The 15,685-nt window shown below is 35.8% G+C and overlaps 2 protein-coding genes and 3 non-coding genes across 5 annotated transcripts in view; 4 read left to right on the forward strand and 1 right to left on the reverse strand.

Moving 5' to 3' along the window:
* Positions 1-2,792, forward strand: part of LOC110447245 (keratin, type I cytoskeletal 9-like) — a 16,768-nt gene extending 13,976 nt beyond the window's left edge. The window contains exon 9 of the mRNA XM_021492814.1: positions 2,688-2,792. Within this exon, the coding sequence (XP_021348489.1) occupies positions 2,688-2,737 (50 nt within the window). The 3' untranslated portion in view covers positions 2,738-2,792. The remainder of the gene's footprint in view (positions 1-2,687) is intronic.
* Positions 2,793-3,523: 731 nt separating this feature from the next.
* On the forward strand, positions 3,524-4,947 carry LOC110447295. The gene is made up of 2 exons (XM_021492888.1): positions 3,524-3,925; positions 4,150-4,947. Exons 1-2 carry the CDS (start codon positions 3,835-3,837, stop codon positions 4,455-4,457), a joined length of 399 nt encoding a protein of 132 aa, XP_021348563.1. The 5' UTR covers positions 3,524-3,834; the 3' UTR covers positions 4,458-4,947.
* A 7,239-nt stretch (positions 4,948-12,186) lies between these two features.
* On the reverse strand, positions 12,187-12,258 carry Trnap-agg. Its single transcript has one exon. It is a non-coding gene; the product is annotated as a tRNA-Pro (tRNA).
* Positions 12,259-12,705: 447 nt separating this feature from the next.
* Positions 12,706-12,777, forward strand: Trnap-ugg. The gene has a single exon. It is a non-coding gene; the product is annotated as a tRNA-Pro (tRNA).
* Positions 12,778-15,407: 2,630 nt separating this feature from the next.
* Trnap-cgg lies at positions 15,408-15,479 on the forward strand. The gene has a single exon. It is a non-coding gene; the product is annotated as a tRNA-Pro (tRNA).
* The last annotated feature ends 206 nt before the right edge of the window (positions 15,480-15,685 follow it).

Below are 15,685 nucleotides of genomic sequence, written 5' to 3' on the forward strand. Positions count from 1 at the left end.
CCCCCTTATGTTGGAAAGGTGGCTGTGAAGGGTCACATCCCCCAGGATAATTCCCCCCTCCCTGCTTGTGAAGCGTCAAACTAGGCTTGACATCTTCCAACAGGAAGTCAGCCCCCTTTTCATTGTATGATGATAGGCATGACAAGGGCAGACTCATTTCCCCTTCAACTTTTGGGGCCGATTCCAGCTTAAACCCCCACTTTGAAGCAATGGGTACAATGGGTGCATTGGCACCTCCAGCTGTCCATGTTGACACATGGGAACCCTGATCTTGACCCCTTCATTACCTCCCATCCTTCGGGATAGCTTGTAAGATAGGGTCAAACCCGGACTCCTTCTGTTTAGGAACCATTGCCTGAGGGTCTGAGTATGGTACACTTTCAAGTGGCACGGAGTCAGATTGAGTGGTACCTCTATACCCCCAGGGTGACCAGCTATTTGTTTGTGGCTCCTGGCTGACATACTGACCACCACTAGGTGTAGTCAGTAGCATAGTGCCAGGAGTAGGGGTCTTTTTCGGAGGCGAGGCAGCACGAGCCGCTAGGCTCTCTGGTTTTTTAAGAGCCTCCGTCTCCAATGTTACCATTAACTCCCTAAATTGGACCCGCAGCTCCTTAACCTGCTGCTTCATGTCCATAACCTCTACCTCCTGTCTATCTAGCCTATCTGCCCGTGATGAGGTCGACCGGGTTGGTGATTGCGCCTCTATAGGGGCAGTGACCATTATGCCCGTGATGACCCCATCACTTAGCCATTTCTGCCACTTCTCAATGCCCACTCTGGAAACAGTCACTGTCACAGTTTCTGCAGAGTGAGCCCCTCATCATCTCTTACACAAAAGATTGTCTGTGCCGTCGCAGAGCCTAAACCCTCCAATGTGCACAGCTCATCCTCTGTAGCTGTCCGTATATTTATGACAGTCATGACAAAATATATACTTCCCAGAAAGAAATGAGTCAACACACTTAATTAAACAATTACAAAATTATGTACAAGGACAGATATCAGCGGTGCTATGAAAGACACGTGCAACCGTCCCGTACAAAATTCCAACGATTACAACTACGATTTACAGTTTACAAAATAATTTCGAATTCCTAAAATAACTAATTTCTAACCTAATGCAATAATAACCTAACTAAACATATAATAATTTCCCTACAATATAAAAATAATATCCTATTCTAACGATAACTCAAGTCTCGCCTGTCATATGTATTCCGCCAATATGGGCGGCCCACTATACAGGCGAATGGAGTTCCGTGAAAAACTAACAAGTAAACTAAATTAAATTAAATATAAATTTCAGAATGGCACTGAAAACACCGCCGACTCTGAATTACCCCTAATAAATAATTAAATAACAATAATAAACTACTAGAACTGTCCCAAAATCTCTCACTCGTAATTCGCGCACTGGTCAACAAAATGGCCAGCGCACGTGCGAGCAAGAGGGGACCAGCAAGGTAGAAAAAATATATGGAAAAAAATGTCAAAATAGCGCAAATAGCGTGAGTTCTTTCTCACTTATGACACCAATTGTCGTGAATTCGGTGTGTGTATTTCACACACCGTCACAACAAGTAGTTGTAACTGCTCTCAGCTCCTGAAATCAAATAGCAGGGCAGAGGAAAATCACTCACGTGTTGTTCGATGTGTTTCAAGAGGTATAAGAGACCGCGCCAATGCGTCACAGCGATGTTGTCGCGTAGATCACGAGATCTCGTGTCGGCGCGGTCCACGGTCCAAGGGAGATAACTCTCCCGAAATTCACCACATATATATTTTTATAAGATATCTTATATAATGTATACGATATCTGATATAATTTTGTTAAGTGCTGGTTCACCATTGCTCCATGATTAAATGACAACTTGGCTTGCCATATTTGGTGGAAGTGGATTCCGTAGCAGGTGCGATAACATATCAATGTTTTCAAATATCTCCTTAAATATTCTTTGACAATACATTCCTTCAATAAAATATAATATATGATAGAAAAGTATACATAAATCTAATGATAAATGTATGTATAGGCCTAATATCTCATCCTTGCTTTCAGCAGCGGAGGTAGCAGTGGAAGCAATGGTGGATTTGGCGGAAGTGGATTTGGAAGCAGTTCCGGTGGGGACAGTGGCAGTAGTGGTGGATTTGGCGGAAGTGGATTTGGAAGCAGGTGTGACCATTTGTCTTGACGGATAAAGGTTCATTATTACATGATTTGGTTATTACATAAAAAAGATATGAATGCTAACCTTACAAGTTACTTTTATTTATAGTAGTAGTGGGGGCAGCAGTGGCAGCAGCGGTGGATTCGGCGGAAGTGGATTCGGAAGCAGGTTTGTTTTCTTGTTTAGGTTTTGTTATTTCAAGATGATATGTCAAGTGTTGAGATTGAGGGGTAATTATACAACAGATATAGCCAGAAGGTGTTTGTTCTCTATTCTGTTTTGTTTGTTTACCAGCCATAACACTTCAAAAGACAAGTGACTGTACTATTTCTGTTAGATTTTGATTAAACTGATTCAGTATACAATTGTGATCCACGTTCTACTAGTAATGACTCTTGCACGTGATCAAACATGCGATCCTTTTATTACCCAGCAGCACCGGGGGTGATAGCAGTAGTGGAGGATTTGGAGGAAGTGGATTTGGTAGCAGCAGTTCCAGCGGCGCAAGCGCAGCAGGAAGCTTTGATCCTAATGCCATCAATGCCAACTTTGGAGGACGACGATAGACGAATATTTATGTCTTGTTATTTATTATACACGAATAAAACACCTATAAATGATTAACTTTGTCATTTGCTATACGTTAAAAATGGTAATAGCAGTTCACAATTATTTAGGGTATTGCTCTAGAAATCGCTGCGAAGTAAAAAATATATTTGCTGCTTGTGAAATAAGAGTTATTATATCAGGAAAATGCGTGCTTGCGTGTGTGTGTGTGTGTGTATGCAGGAGGCAATGTATGTTGGCGTGCTTGCCTCATTGTGATAGCGCGGATATGATGCCAACTTTTATATTGCTATCACACTGAAATACCATGCCGAAGGCACCCAGCACAGAATTCCGCCCGGTCACAATTATATAATTATACTGACGTCATTCCCGCCCTTTTTTAATGCATTACATTTTTTCATATTTTATGCAAATGTAAAAAATAGAAAATTTAATGGTGTCTTCAGTAATAACAAATATATTTCACTCGTGTGGCTAATGTTTGTTATTACTGAAGCACCATTAAATATCCTCTATAAAACATCGATTTGTTGAATAAATATGATTTTTCGAATTTGACAAAAAAAAATCAAGCAATCAATCAATATAATCTTTTAATAAAGTATGTTTTCTTTCCCAATTTTTTTAATCACACTTTTAATGAGGAAAAATTACATGTGTATAATTGCGTGTAATTACACCTTAACCTAAACAAAAGAAAGGTGTGAATTTCACAGGTAGGTAATGAATGCTTGGATAAACACACCTGGGACTCGTAAGGCTTCACTGATAATTCCTCTCAGACAGCTATTTGTTCTACTGATATCTTCTAACAATACCAAAGGGATTAACTTATAATTGGTCAAGTGGCTTCTCCTTTGTGCTCTCAGATATTATTAATAACAATTTAATCAGGACCCTTTGATCTACCCCTCCGAATGTAAATGTCCTCAGAGACACAGATATGGAGGAGGTCAGAGTTGCTCAAAGTTACTCAAATTAAAATAAAGCCATGATAAAACCAGGGGGATTTACTGTGGCTAATACAATCCCTCTGATATCCAAACGAAGAAACTACCTATTCCAAACTCAAAGCACCTGACTTATAGTGATCATGGACCACAAGGAAATTGCTGGCCTGGCCCTAGAACTGCAGACACTTCTAATTGCCCATGATAAGGCATTCACACAGATCCAGCTCATAGGTAGGTAATTACTAGACTTGGTACCACATTAATAATGTAATCTAATAAAATGGTCAATCATGGGTTTTGTCTTTAAAATGAAGTAAAAAGAGGTCTTCACAACAAGCAAACATATTTCGTACACTTTATCTCTTCTATCCAAAGCAAGATACATCATTTTATATACACATATGTGTGGAATATCGATTACAAAATTCTGAGATGTTCATTGTTTTTATTTCCAGACAGCAAGCTCAGCACCCTTACTGCTAAGATATTTTCTGCCCATGAAGAGGGCCACCAGGGGCTCAGACTACACCTCCTCAGTAGGAAGTCTGTAGTGGAGGGTGTGAGACAGGCCTTCCATCAGTACCGTGTCATTAAGTGGAACCAGATCCGTGAGTTATCTAACCTGATCCTTGATACCTTTGCTATAGACAGCAGCACCTTGCCCCTCCCTCCACAGCCTGACCACGTCCATCAGCAGATCGAGGAGGATGATCTAGCCACCACGCTGACCATAGCTTACTCTGTCTGTTCTAGGACCTGGTGATCTAGCTTGAGGACTTGGTGATCTAGCTTGAGGACTTGGTGATCTAGCTTGAGGACTTGCATGGTGATCTAGCTTGAGGACTTGGTGATCTAGCTCTAGGACCTGGCGATCTAGCTTGAGGACTTGGTGATCTAGCTTGAGGACTTGGTGATCTAGTTTGAGGACTTGGTGATTTAGCTTGAGGACTTGGTGATGTAGTTCTATAGGTCTTTTAGTGTGAACTTGAATAATGACTTGTCATATCTGACGTTGACTTTCTGAAACAACAATGACTTGTCTCTTGTCTTATCTGACGGCGACTTTCTGCAACAGTGATTTTGGTTATGATGAAACATCTGTATGCAGATTTCACCTCATGTTTTCAAGAGATTGAAAATGACTTTGAACTCTACACTATGGATTCCCTGTCTCCCCTGATGTATACTTAGACTAGTGCTGTATACCAAAACATAAGTGTCAAATATTTTCTGTACTATACTTGCTATTGGATTTGAGCATGTTATTAAATATATATAAAAAAATATTCTATTTGTTAATTTGTTTTTCAATTAAATGTGAATGTTTAGATATTATACAATTAAGCTACTGACACAATATGTCTGAACAAATTCAAAGTACTGGTATTCTTAATCCATCATAAAAAAGGATACTTTCATATTATTTTCATCTGGTAGGAAAATGACATAGAAACACTAAAGTTATCTCATGAATTGAACGTGACCGTATAATGCCAAGCCAAATGCTCTAAATAAACAATTACTCACTGATAATGGATTTTCTTTATCACACACTCTCTAAATTGGATGAATAATTTCTGGATCTAAGGAAATTTATTAACTGCAGCAGAATATTTATGCATTCCGTATAAATTGAGATTCCTAATTTATGTAACCTATTGGCAGTCTAATTATAATTTAAAGGGGCTGGTCGGGGAAAAAAATCAAAATAAATGGATCTAAATGCGTTCTTTGGCCTTCCAAAAGTTATACCACGGCAATATGATGGTCGAGTTCTGCTTGCAATGTCCAGTTTTGACCACTGAAATCTCGGGGAAGCCCCGCGTAAATTTCGCGCAGATCTATTTATATATGTCACGTGGTTGTTTCCAAAGTGAGGCAGTGAAGATAACAACAATAGCACTCCGTCATGTGCCATGTCGGACTCAACTAGCGGACAAGACAGCAATACTATACGTAAATAATTGTTTTCAAAGGTCATGTATGATGCAAGTGTAGTATTCCAACCTATATGTTGTTGTTATATATAACGGTATTGATACCTCGTGCCTGTCATGCCTTTTGCATGCATCTTTTTCTTTCACCGCGATAACATATTTATATTTTTTACTCTTACGGAGTGAATTTCAGCAAAATTTGAATCGGTATATTTCATAAGAAGGTATTTTAAACATGTGTATGCCATTTTAGCAAATATGACATTTTCCCCCCGACCAATAAATAATAGATGCACTATTTTTTCCTAGATAAAGATTGAGATCAATGTTGATTGGACACTGACTAGAAAACACAGATATATTACCACTTACTACAAAACAATAATGATTCAACATTGATCATTAAACAGCAGTGTTGTCTGTATATGTTGCCTTCAACTACCAGTATGTCATATATTGTTAAACCATTATTACTATGATTTGTGACCTCCTGGTGGTACGGGCACAGCACATCAACATGCAATAGGTTCTTGTATATGCTATACACTCTGTCTAAACCATATTTTGTTCAATTCAGGTTTTCGTACTCATAACCCGACCCCAGGGGCGTTTCTAGGATTTTTTGGGTTTCTCTTTCAAATATCCTAGAAACGAGAAAAGAGGAATCAAATCTTTTTGGACCTTTTTTTTGCTAAAAAACCCAAAAAATAATTGTGAAATTTTAAGGTCTTTTGATGCTTTTGTTTTGACGTCGACATCTTTGACGATTTCACTATATCACGTGGTCAACAACAATGGATACTAATCGCAGAGTCGAATACGGCGGAGAAACGAAATTTTACGGATCACCCATCGGATGGGGGAATCAATATAAAAAGAAATCAGAATATGTGTTTAATTAATGAATATGATAAATTGCCATATTCAATATAATATAAGCAGATGACGATAAAAAAATTGAAATTGACAATTCACCAAACGAACTATAGCAGGTTTGTTTTCTTGTTAAGCTTTTTATTTCAAGATGATATGTCAAGATTGAGGGGTAATTATACAACAGATATAGCCAGAAGGTGTTTGTTCTCTATTCTGTTTTGTTTGTTTACCAGCCATAACACTTCAAAAGACAAGTGACTGTACTATTTCTGTTTGATTTTGATTAAACTGATTCAGTATACAATTGTGATCCACATAAAACACGTCGGTTACAATACTAGATTGGATTTAGATTTTACATATACTTTCAAGTTATATAAAGATGCAAGTAGGAAATCATTTAGGTTCTACTAGTAAGGACTCTTGCACGTGATCAAACATGCGATCCTTTTATTACCCAGCAGCACCGGGGGTGATAGCAGTAGTGGAAGTAGTGGAGAATTTGGAGGAAGTGGATTTGGTAGCAGCAGTTCCAGCGGCGCAAGCGCAGCAGGAAGCTTTGATCCTAATGCCATCAATGCCAACTTTGGAGGACGACGATAGACGAATATTATTTTCTTTTTATTTATCATACACGAATACAACACCTATAAATGATTAACTATGTCATTTGCTATACGTTAAAAATGGTAATAGCAGTTCATATTATTTAGGGTATTTCTCTAGAAATCGCTGCGAAGTAAAAATATATTTGCTGCTTGTGAAAGAAGAGTTATTATATCAGGAAAATGTCATTACATGCTCCATTAAGTATTGACTAGGTTTGGATTCGTTTGGTTTCGTCTAATTTTGTTTGACGTCATATTAACAGATAAGATAATTTAGGACGCGCCACTATGTGTGTAGTGTATGCGGGTATGTTGGCATGCTTGCCTCCTTGTGATAGCGCGGATATGATGCCAACCTGTATAGTGCTATCACACTGAAATACCATGCCGAAGGTAATATGATACTCATATAATAATGATTAGTATAAAATATAAAGTCACCTAATACTAAGTATATATTCATATAGTAATGATTAGTTGTTATACTGACAACGGGTGAAACAGTTGTTGCCATTCCCCTAAATGTTGAACGTTAAGCAGGGACTAACAACATCCGTTTTTAAGGACTCTGGTATGTCCCGGCCTGGGTATGGAACCCACTGCCTTCCTCATCTGGGACATATTAACTACATATATATAAGATCGATTGATTATTGTGAAAACAAAGGACTGAATATGATAGTTGCCCCTTTCTTTACCAGTTTTTGCCGTAAATAAAATGATAAAAAAGACTTTATAATATTTATAACTATTGAATATTATTCATATCAACATTAAGAGCGCTCATTGTTTTAGCTATCAAGTTGAATTCCTCAATGTGTACATCGGCATTCATTAGGGATATTTTCCAAACATAATAGCGGTTAGTGTAAAATAAAAAGTCACCTAATACTAAGTATATACTCATTGATTAAAATAAAATAAAAAGTCACCTAATACTAAGTATATACTCATATAATAATGATTAGTATAAAATATAGAGTCACCTAATACTAAGTATATACTCATATAACAATAATTAGTATAACATAAAAAGTCACCTAATACTAAGTATATACTCATATAATAATGATTAGTATAAAATATAAAGTCACCTAATACTAAGTGGTGTATTATAATGATATACTTATATAATTAGATTTATGTTCTATGCATAAATCACATTATCAGAGGCAAATAGCAATTGGTGGTGTGCGAATGGTCCTAGTCGGTAATTAGTCGAAAACTAGAGTTACCGCCCGTGTTCACGGTTACACTAGACGAGCCGAGATAGACAATAAGGACAAGCAGGGTAATCTTGAGCATCCATATAAATTGATGTTAAAATAGTGATGCACCCACCCACCACACCCTATTATAAAAGTGTTATAATTTGCTTTATTTTGTATTAAGCCAGAGACGTATATAATACATACGTCTCTGATTAAGCTGTGTTTTTTTCTGCGGTTTGTTTTCTCTATTGTATTTTCAGCATTATCAACGGTCACAGTTCCATAAAGAGCCAGTGAAACATGGTGTTCTGTGTGGCGATGTTATTAATTATGTGACTTTGCAAGTGTAATCGCTGTACTGTGGTCATTGCAAGTCCAATTTCCTTGATACTGATTCCTGAATAATCTGTACGAGTGGGCGGATGTCGCTACATAAAGGAAATCAGTATCATCAGTGTTGAAGTTTCCATGATTGATGATTGGAAACAAGTGTTTGATTTGTTGAATTGTATTGACTTGATATCAGAGGATGTCTGTACCCAGGATCCTCTTGATAGCATTGCATTGTGTTTTGTGGTACGCCAACTGCGGTGTACGCTTTGCATGTATTATTTAATACTGTGGCCAAGATCTTCCAAATACGTTGTTGTTAAATCATTTATTGTGTGATTGAGTCATTGATCTATGATAATAATGATTAGTATCAAATAAAAAGTCACCTAACACTAAGTATATAGTCTACTGATATAATAATGATTAGTATCAAATAAAAAGTCACCTAATACTAAGTATATACTTATATAATAATGATTAGTACCAAATAAAAAGTCACCTAATACTAAGTATATACTCATATAATAATGATAAGTATAAACTATAAAGTCACCTAATACTAAGTAAATACTTATATAATAATGATAAGTATAAAATATAAAGTCACCTAATACTAAGTAAATACTTATATAATAATGATTAGTATAAAATAAAAAGTCAACTTACACTAAGTAAATACTCATATAATAACGATAAGTATAAGATATAAAAGTCACCTAGTGTTAGAAATATACTCATGTGGAAGTATCAAAATTTGTAGATAATTGGATAAAGTTATACTAGAATCGTACTACTGCTAATAATGACAGTAACACACATAGCATAACTCACCGTGACTTAAAACAACAAAAATCTGTAGAATTTCCAGCCAGAATTGGCTTAAGGAACGAGACATAGTGTTTATGTCTTTCAAGTTTTGACTGTAGAATATTGAAATTTATAACTTGAAATATATTATACTGATTGTGAAAATAAACACGCAAGAAGTTCTCATCTGTGGCTATTGCACTTAACTTGCTGGTGAATTAATCATTCACCCTTTAACCTATATTTTTAACAAATCCATCAGTTCTGGTTCATTTCCAAAAGACTGGAAGAAAGCCAAAGTTACCCCAATATTTAAAGCCGGGGACGTCATGACCTCTGTAAATAACTATCGACCTATTTCTGTCCTCTCTGTGGTTAGCAAAATATTAGATAGACATGTACATAACTCTTTTTATAAATATTTGTCATCAAATGAACTTCTAACTGAATCCCAATATGGTTTCAGACCTCAACGTTCAACAGAAACGGCCCTCACAGGTTTAGTAGACGAGTGGTCAAAAAATATTGATGACGGTAAATTCACGGGTGTTTTGTTTTTAGATCTTCGTAAAGCATTTGATCCCGTAAATCATAAAGTGCTCTTGCATAAGCTTAATGCTTACGGGGTTTCTGATATAGCATTGCACTTTTTCGAATCATACCTTTCCGGTAGAGTGCAAGCGGTTAACTTTAAAGGTACTTTATCAAGTTGTAAGGAAATAAACATCGGTGTCCCCCAGGGTTTGATGCTTGGGCCACTATTTTTTATCTTGCATATGAATGACTATCCAACATGTTTGAAACATTCATCAGTTGTAATGTACGCTGACGACACATCACAGGGTGTAAAAGGTGATGCAGTTGATGATGTCGAAGAAAAGTTAATAGTTGACCTTGAATTAGCAAGTGAGTGGATGACCAATAATAAAATGAGTCTAAATCTAACAAAAACCCAATGCATGCTTATTGGCTCATCACAAAAATTATCAAAACACAGACAGATGCGTGTCAAAGTGGGTGATATAATTATTGAAACTGTACACAATGCCAAATTGCTGCTTTTTTATTGACAGCTGTTTGTATGTAAGAAATTATCAAAGAAAATTGGAGTGTTAAAACGAATCAGAAAATTCATGTCCCAAGAAATGTCCAAAATGGTGTATACGACTATTGTTTTACCTCATTTTATGTACTGTTCTTCAGTATGGAGCAATCCTACAAATGTGTCCCTTAAGGAAAGAATATTTAAACTTCAAAAGAGAGCAGCAAGAGTAATTCCAAATATAAGAGAAATTCGTACACCAACTTCGTTACTTTTAAAGACTTTAAACTGGATGCCTATTCACGATTTTTATACTTTTAGAAAATGTGTTCTAACTTATAAAATCCTTAACGACCAGGCTACAGGATTTTTAAAACAAAATTTATTTACCTATGTAACCCAGATTTCCATAAGAACCACAAGATCTTCTGCAATGAACCAGCTCTATATCCCCAAGTGTAGAACATTTTTTTTACAAAAATTCTTTTAGATACACTTGTACTATTTTATTGAATACTTTGGAAGAAACCATACGAACCACAACAAATGTTCTGGCTTTTAAAAAGGCATATCTGGCCAATTATTTAAAAAAAAAAATACTAGATCATGAATACCATGTGTTACCGGCGGACCAAGTAGGTTCTGCTTATTATAATTTCCTGAGATAATCCTTATATTACCCTGTGATAAATATAAGTATGTATTGACTTGTAATATGCTGTGATATTTTCTAATGTTCTAAATGCAATTCTGTGATATTTAGTGATACAATATAATAGGTTGTCTTAATAATGTATTGTACTATTTAACTACTTTTTCTATTTTATTGTATGGCATATGTCTCTGTATGCGTGATGTGCTGTTGTTTTATGTATGTATATATAATGTGTTTTACAGAGCCATATTGTAAACTAGATGAAAATCTAAATATGTTACCCTGTCTAAATGAAAGAATTTATTTTTATTATTATTATAATTGCACGTGCAAATTGTTAACATATTGATATATACTCATAGTGTACCGTAAAACCTCGTGATTTTGCCACCATTTTTCTTGCCCAATTTTCGCGTTTTATAGGGGTTGAGGATATTTGGAGGTTCGCAGTAAGAAATGTTAAAAAATGAAAAAGAGATTCTGAAATATGATGGTAGTACCTAGATTTTACAACGCAAATTAAACGAGGGACATTATATTAAGGTTCCAATATACTCTCAACATAATGCGACTTTTAATCTTGCTCGGTTTACAAATCATTTGATCAACCTCAACGGTGGTTTATAATGATAATCGAAGCGTTTATATTTTTGAATTTATAGAAAAAAAGCCATATGGAAATAAAGCTTATATAAGGTTCGTCTTAAAAGAAATTTGCAAAATGATCTTTTTAAATAACATTTTCCTCGTGTACATTAAAATTATCTTAAATCGCTGTAGGTGAGAAACTTGCTATTCAGACACAGGTACTTATTATAGGTGTATTGACGGACGAGCCTAGTACCTGTGATTCAGATAGACACATACAGTATCGGGCCTCCATACTTATATACGAGTCGTGCTGGATACAAGTTGGGATTATTGTGCAAGTTCGATCCCGGTGAGTGGGAAGGGAGGCGGAGCGGATTTGGTGGAAACCTGTGTAGATTTAAAAATAAAAATAAAATAATTTTAACAAAAGTGGGGCTCGTCCGGGATTCGAACCCGGGACCTCTCGCACCCTAAGCGAGAATCATACCCCTAGACCAACGAGCCATGCAGAGAAGGGAAAGAAATAACATATATATTGGCAATGCCCTATATTTTTTGCAGTAATCCGTTTAAAACTGTCTTATAAACTTTCTTTGATGACATAATATGTTTTTAAGATATACCGATGATTACTTCATTATTTAAATAACTTGAATACGTCCCCTTGCTGGGTGATAACCACATCAGATGAATTTGTTTACTTGTATAGTTCGACAATTTTTAAAAACATCACTCATCAGTAACGACATTGAACTCTACTGCACCTACATATCGAAAAATATTAAAAGAAAGAGCGTACAATCGTTTTGATTAAATTAAATGCATAAATCTGTACTTAAAAAACTATACGCATTGAGTAAGATGCGTGAATCATTTGAGTTATAACGGAAGTGAGCGGGGCCTAAGTGTGTTGAGCTATTTATTCGTCAATATCAACCTTATTGCTATAGCGGCTTGTTGGTCTAGGGGTATGATTCTCGCTTTGGGTGCGAGAGGTCCCGGGTTCAAATCCCGGACAAGCCCATTATATTTTTATAACTGTCCCGTTTTAATTTTTTCGACGCTACATATATCTTTCAGGTTTTAAATATAGAAGATATAATAAATATCACAGGGCCTAAAACAGATAATAATAAAATCATATGTAACAAGTAAAGATAATGTAAACAAAATTGAGCCCCACTTCAATACAGCACAAAACTGCTTATAATGTGAATATATCTTTAATGTTTTTATTCAATGTTTTTAATTAACATAGCTTGGTATTGATTAAATATTGAAATAATGTTTTAGCAATGTAAGTATAGAATCGAACACATGTCACAAGTTATAATGATAGTTCTTAGACTAAACGTCGAGTGCATATGGGGGTACACACGGTTTAAATATGTTATGTAGTGTACGAGTTGCGTCCCCTGAACTGCTAGTTTGCCCGTATGAATTATCTGGCGAGATAAAGCAGATGTAAGGTTTGTCACCTTAGGAGAATTATTGTCGTAACCTATTTCAATGATGTATTTTAACAGATTAAATCGGGCAAGTTAAAATTCTTAAAAGTGATTTTTTAAGCCAATAACTGCCGTCATTTGATGCTGCGTTTTCTCATTATATTTCTCACTCGTTAATTATACGTGATACTAACACGGAGAACTACAGGTGCAAACGAATTCAGTTATATCGCAGAAGCTTGCCGTTAAATGAGTCACAAAAGCTTAAACGGGAAGTGATATACAGCCTTATAGAATAAAGACAAGGTTATTATGTTTTAGTCATTTATTACGTAACTTGAGACAAATCAGTTTCTTGTACATAGAACCTGTTCATCGAATAGAGCAAGTGCCCGTGTAGTTAGATTTATATTTAATAGATTTTCCTTCTTAATAAGTTATTACTCAACAGTTCTACACACACAAAATATACTCCAAATCCAATCGTTATTGGATATAAATAAGTTCACGAAATCCCGAAATATCAATCTTTAAATAGTCATTGTGTTTTCGACATGGCCGTCCTACCGTAACTTATTTACTATGACCCTGTGTCTTCTAAAATCACAATATGACCACTACGTATTTGTGTGTTTTCTGCTCTTTCTTATACTCATAGTCAATATTTAAAGAGTGTTAGTGACTCCGGTGCCTATTTCAAAAGGGCATATTTAAAATAATAGCAGCCGGAAGTGATCGTATGTCTGAGATGGTCTGGACAATATTGTTATCAGTCTAACAAAAGGTGTGTTTGTTGGACAGGGTTCTACCTTGTGTGGTACGTGTATCTATAAACAGACAAAACTGCAATATTGTTATGCGAAAAGGAAACTTAAGCAGTAGAAAAGAAACGTAACTTGGCTAACGTGGCTGGATAGTTGAATTAGTATATTTGTGTATGTTCTAACCAGTGTTTCGGTATTGGCTTTACGCGTACACGCCGACCAACCAACGTCCCATGAATCGGCATGATCATGAAACATCAATGTATTTCACGCTACTGAAAATTTAATGGAAAATTCTTTGTTTCGCTTACAAAATCTATAAATTTATAAAATCGTTTGTTTGCCCAATCCGGAGAATCTGCTCTGGAGGTCCCATTCCTAGTTCAAGCGCGATTAAATACATTTTAAATATCATTTCAATTTATAAAGTGACGTATAGAATATGTTATACGCCAGCACTTTTGATCCTATTTTAAGAACTCGGTTATTTACAAGGAAGAATGCTTGAGCACATTAATTTGAGCATGAACCGGATTTATAAATACGAGTCCCAAAAGATGTTCCTTAACGCATTTGACGACTCCATCCTCTGTCTTGATAGGTTAGACACACCCACATTTTTAGAACCAACTATTTCTCTTAGAAATGAGGCTCACCAACATTTGGAAATTGCACGTAGCTAAAAACAAACAAAAATCTCAGAAAATAGCTGACTTAAGTACTTGAATTATATCAACAATGGTCTCCAATCTTGATGATATTTTAAAACTGACCATCACTTTCCATTAATCTAACTAAATTGATTGTAGCAGTAAACTTGTGACGCCATGCCGGAAGTTACCACTTTGTAAAATTTTGTTGTACGGGACGGGGTCCTCATATAAATTACACCAAAGTAATATTCATATACATGTGCGGATCACATTGTTTCTATAGGATCGTACTGTCGTTATAACTCATAAGACCTATAGTATATGTTAACGGAGAAGTAATAACGACGGTGTGGATGATGAAGTTGACAAATACGAACATACATTCACAAAGCACAGTAAAATTAGGACATACAAAATCTGTAGTCTATGTCAAACTAATCTAATACTTTTTTAATCATTCAAGAAATGTGAAGGTAGTATGAGTATGTATCCTCAATAAACACCGTGTTGTTATGTAAATGATATATGTTATGGTGATTAACTATAACAAATCAAACACATGCAGTAGTGTATTATATTAATTCTATAAATTTAAATAAAATATATCTTATCATTAAATACAGAGGATGGAATAGCCTCCGTGTAACAGAAGAGATCACACAGCCATAAACTCACTGAGATAATGTGATGTCCGTGTCTTGCCGATATACACAAATATAACGATCTATACACACCAGGTATACTTACAAGCTTGTCCATCTGTCACTATCAGTCACAGTGTTGCCATCGGCTTGTTGGTCTAGTGGTATGATTCTCGCTTCGGGTGCGAGAGGTCCCGGGTTCGACTCCCGGACAAGCCCAATTTTTTGTTTTCTTCAATTCAGTCTTGAAAAGGAAACTAGTTATATGAAAAACGAAATATATTCTAATCGTTCTACAACTCATACTTACCCACACGAAGAAAATATGTACACAAAAAAACCCACCCCATAAACGCCATTTAAAGAAAATACATTAGTTAAAATACTTATTTCATTACTTGTCGGAATTATGTACCGCCCCCCCC

The sequence above is a fragment of the Mizuhopecten yessoensis genome, unplaced genomic scaffold, assembly GCF_002113885.1.
Source record: "Mizuhopecten yessoensis strain PY_sf001 unplaced genomic scaffold, ASM211388v2 scaffold383, whole genome shotgun sequence".
Taxonomy (NCBI): Eukaryota; Metazoa; Mollusca; class Bivalvia; order Pectinida; family Pectinidae; genus Mizuhopecten; species Mizuhopecten yessoensis.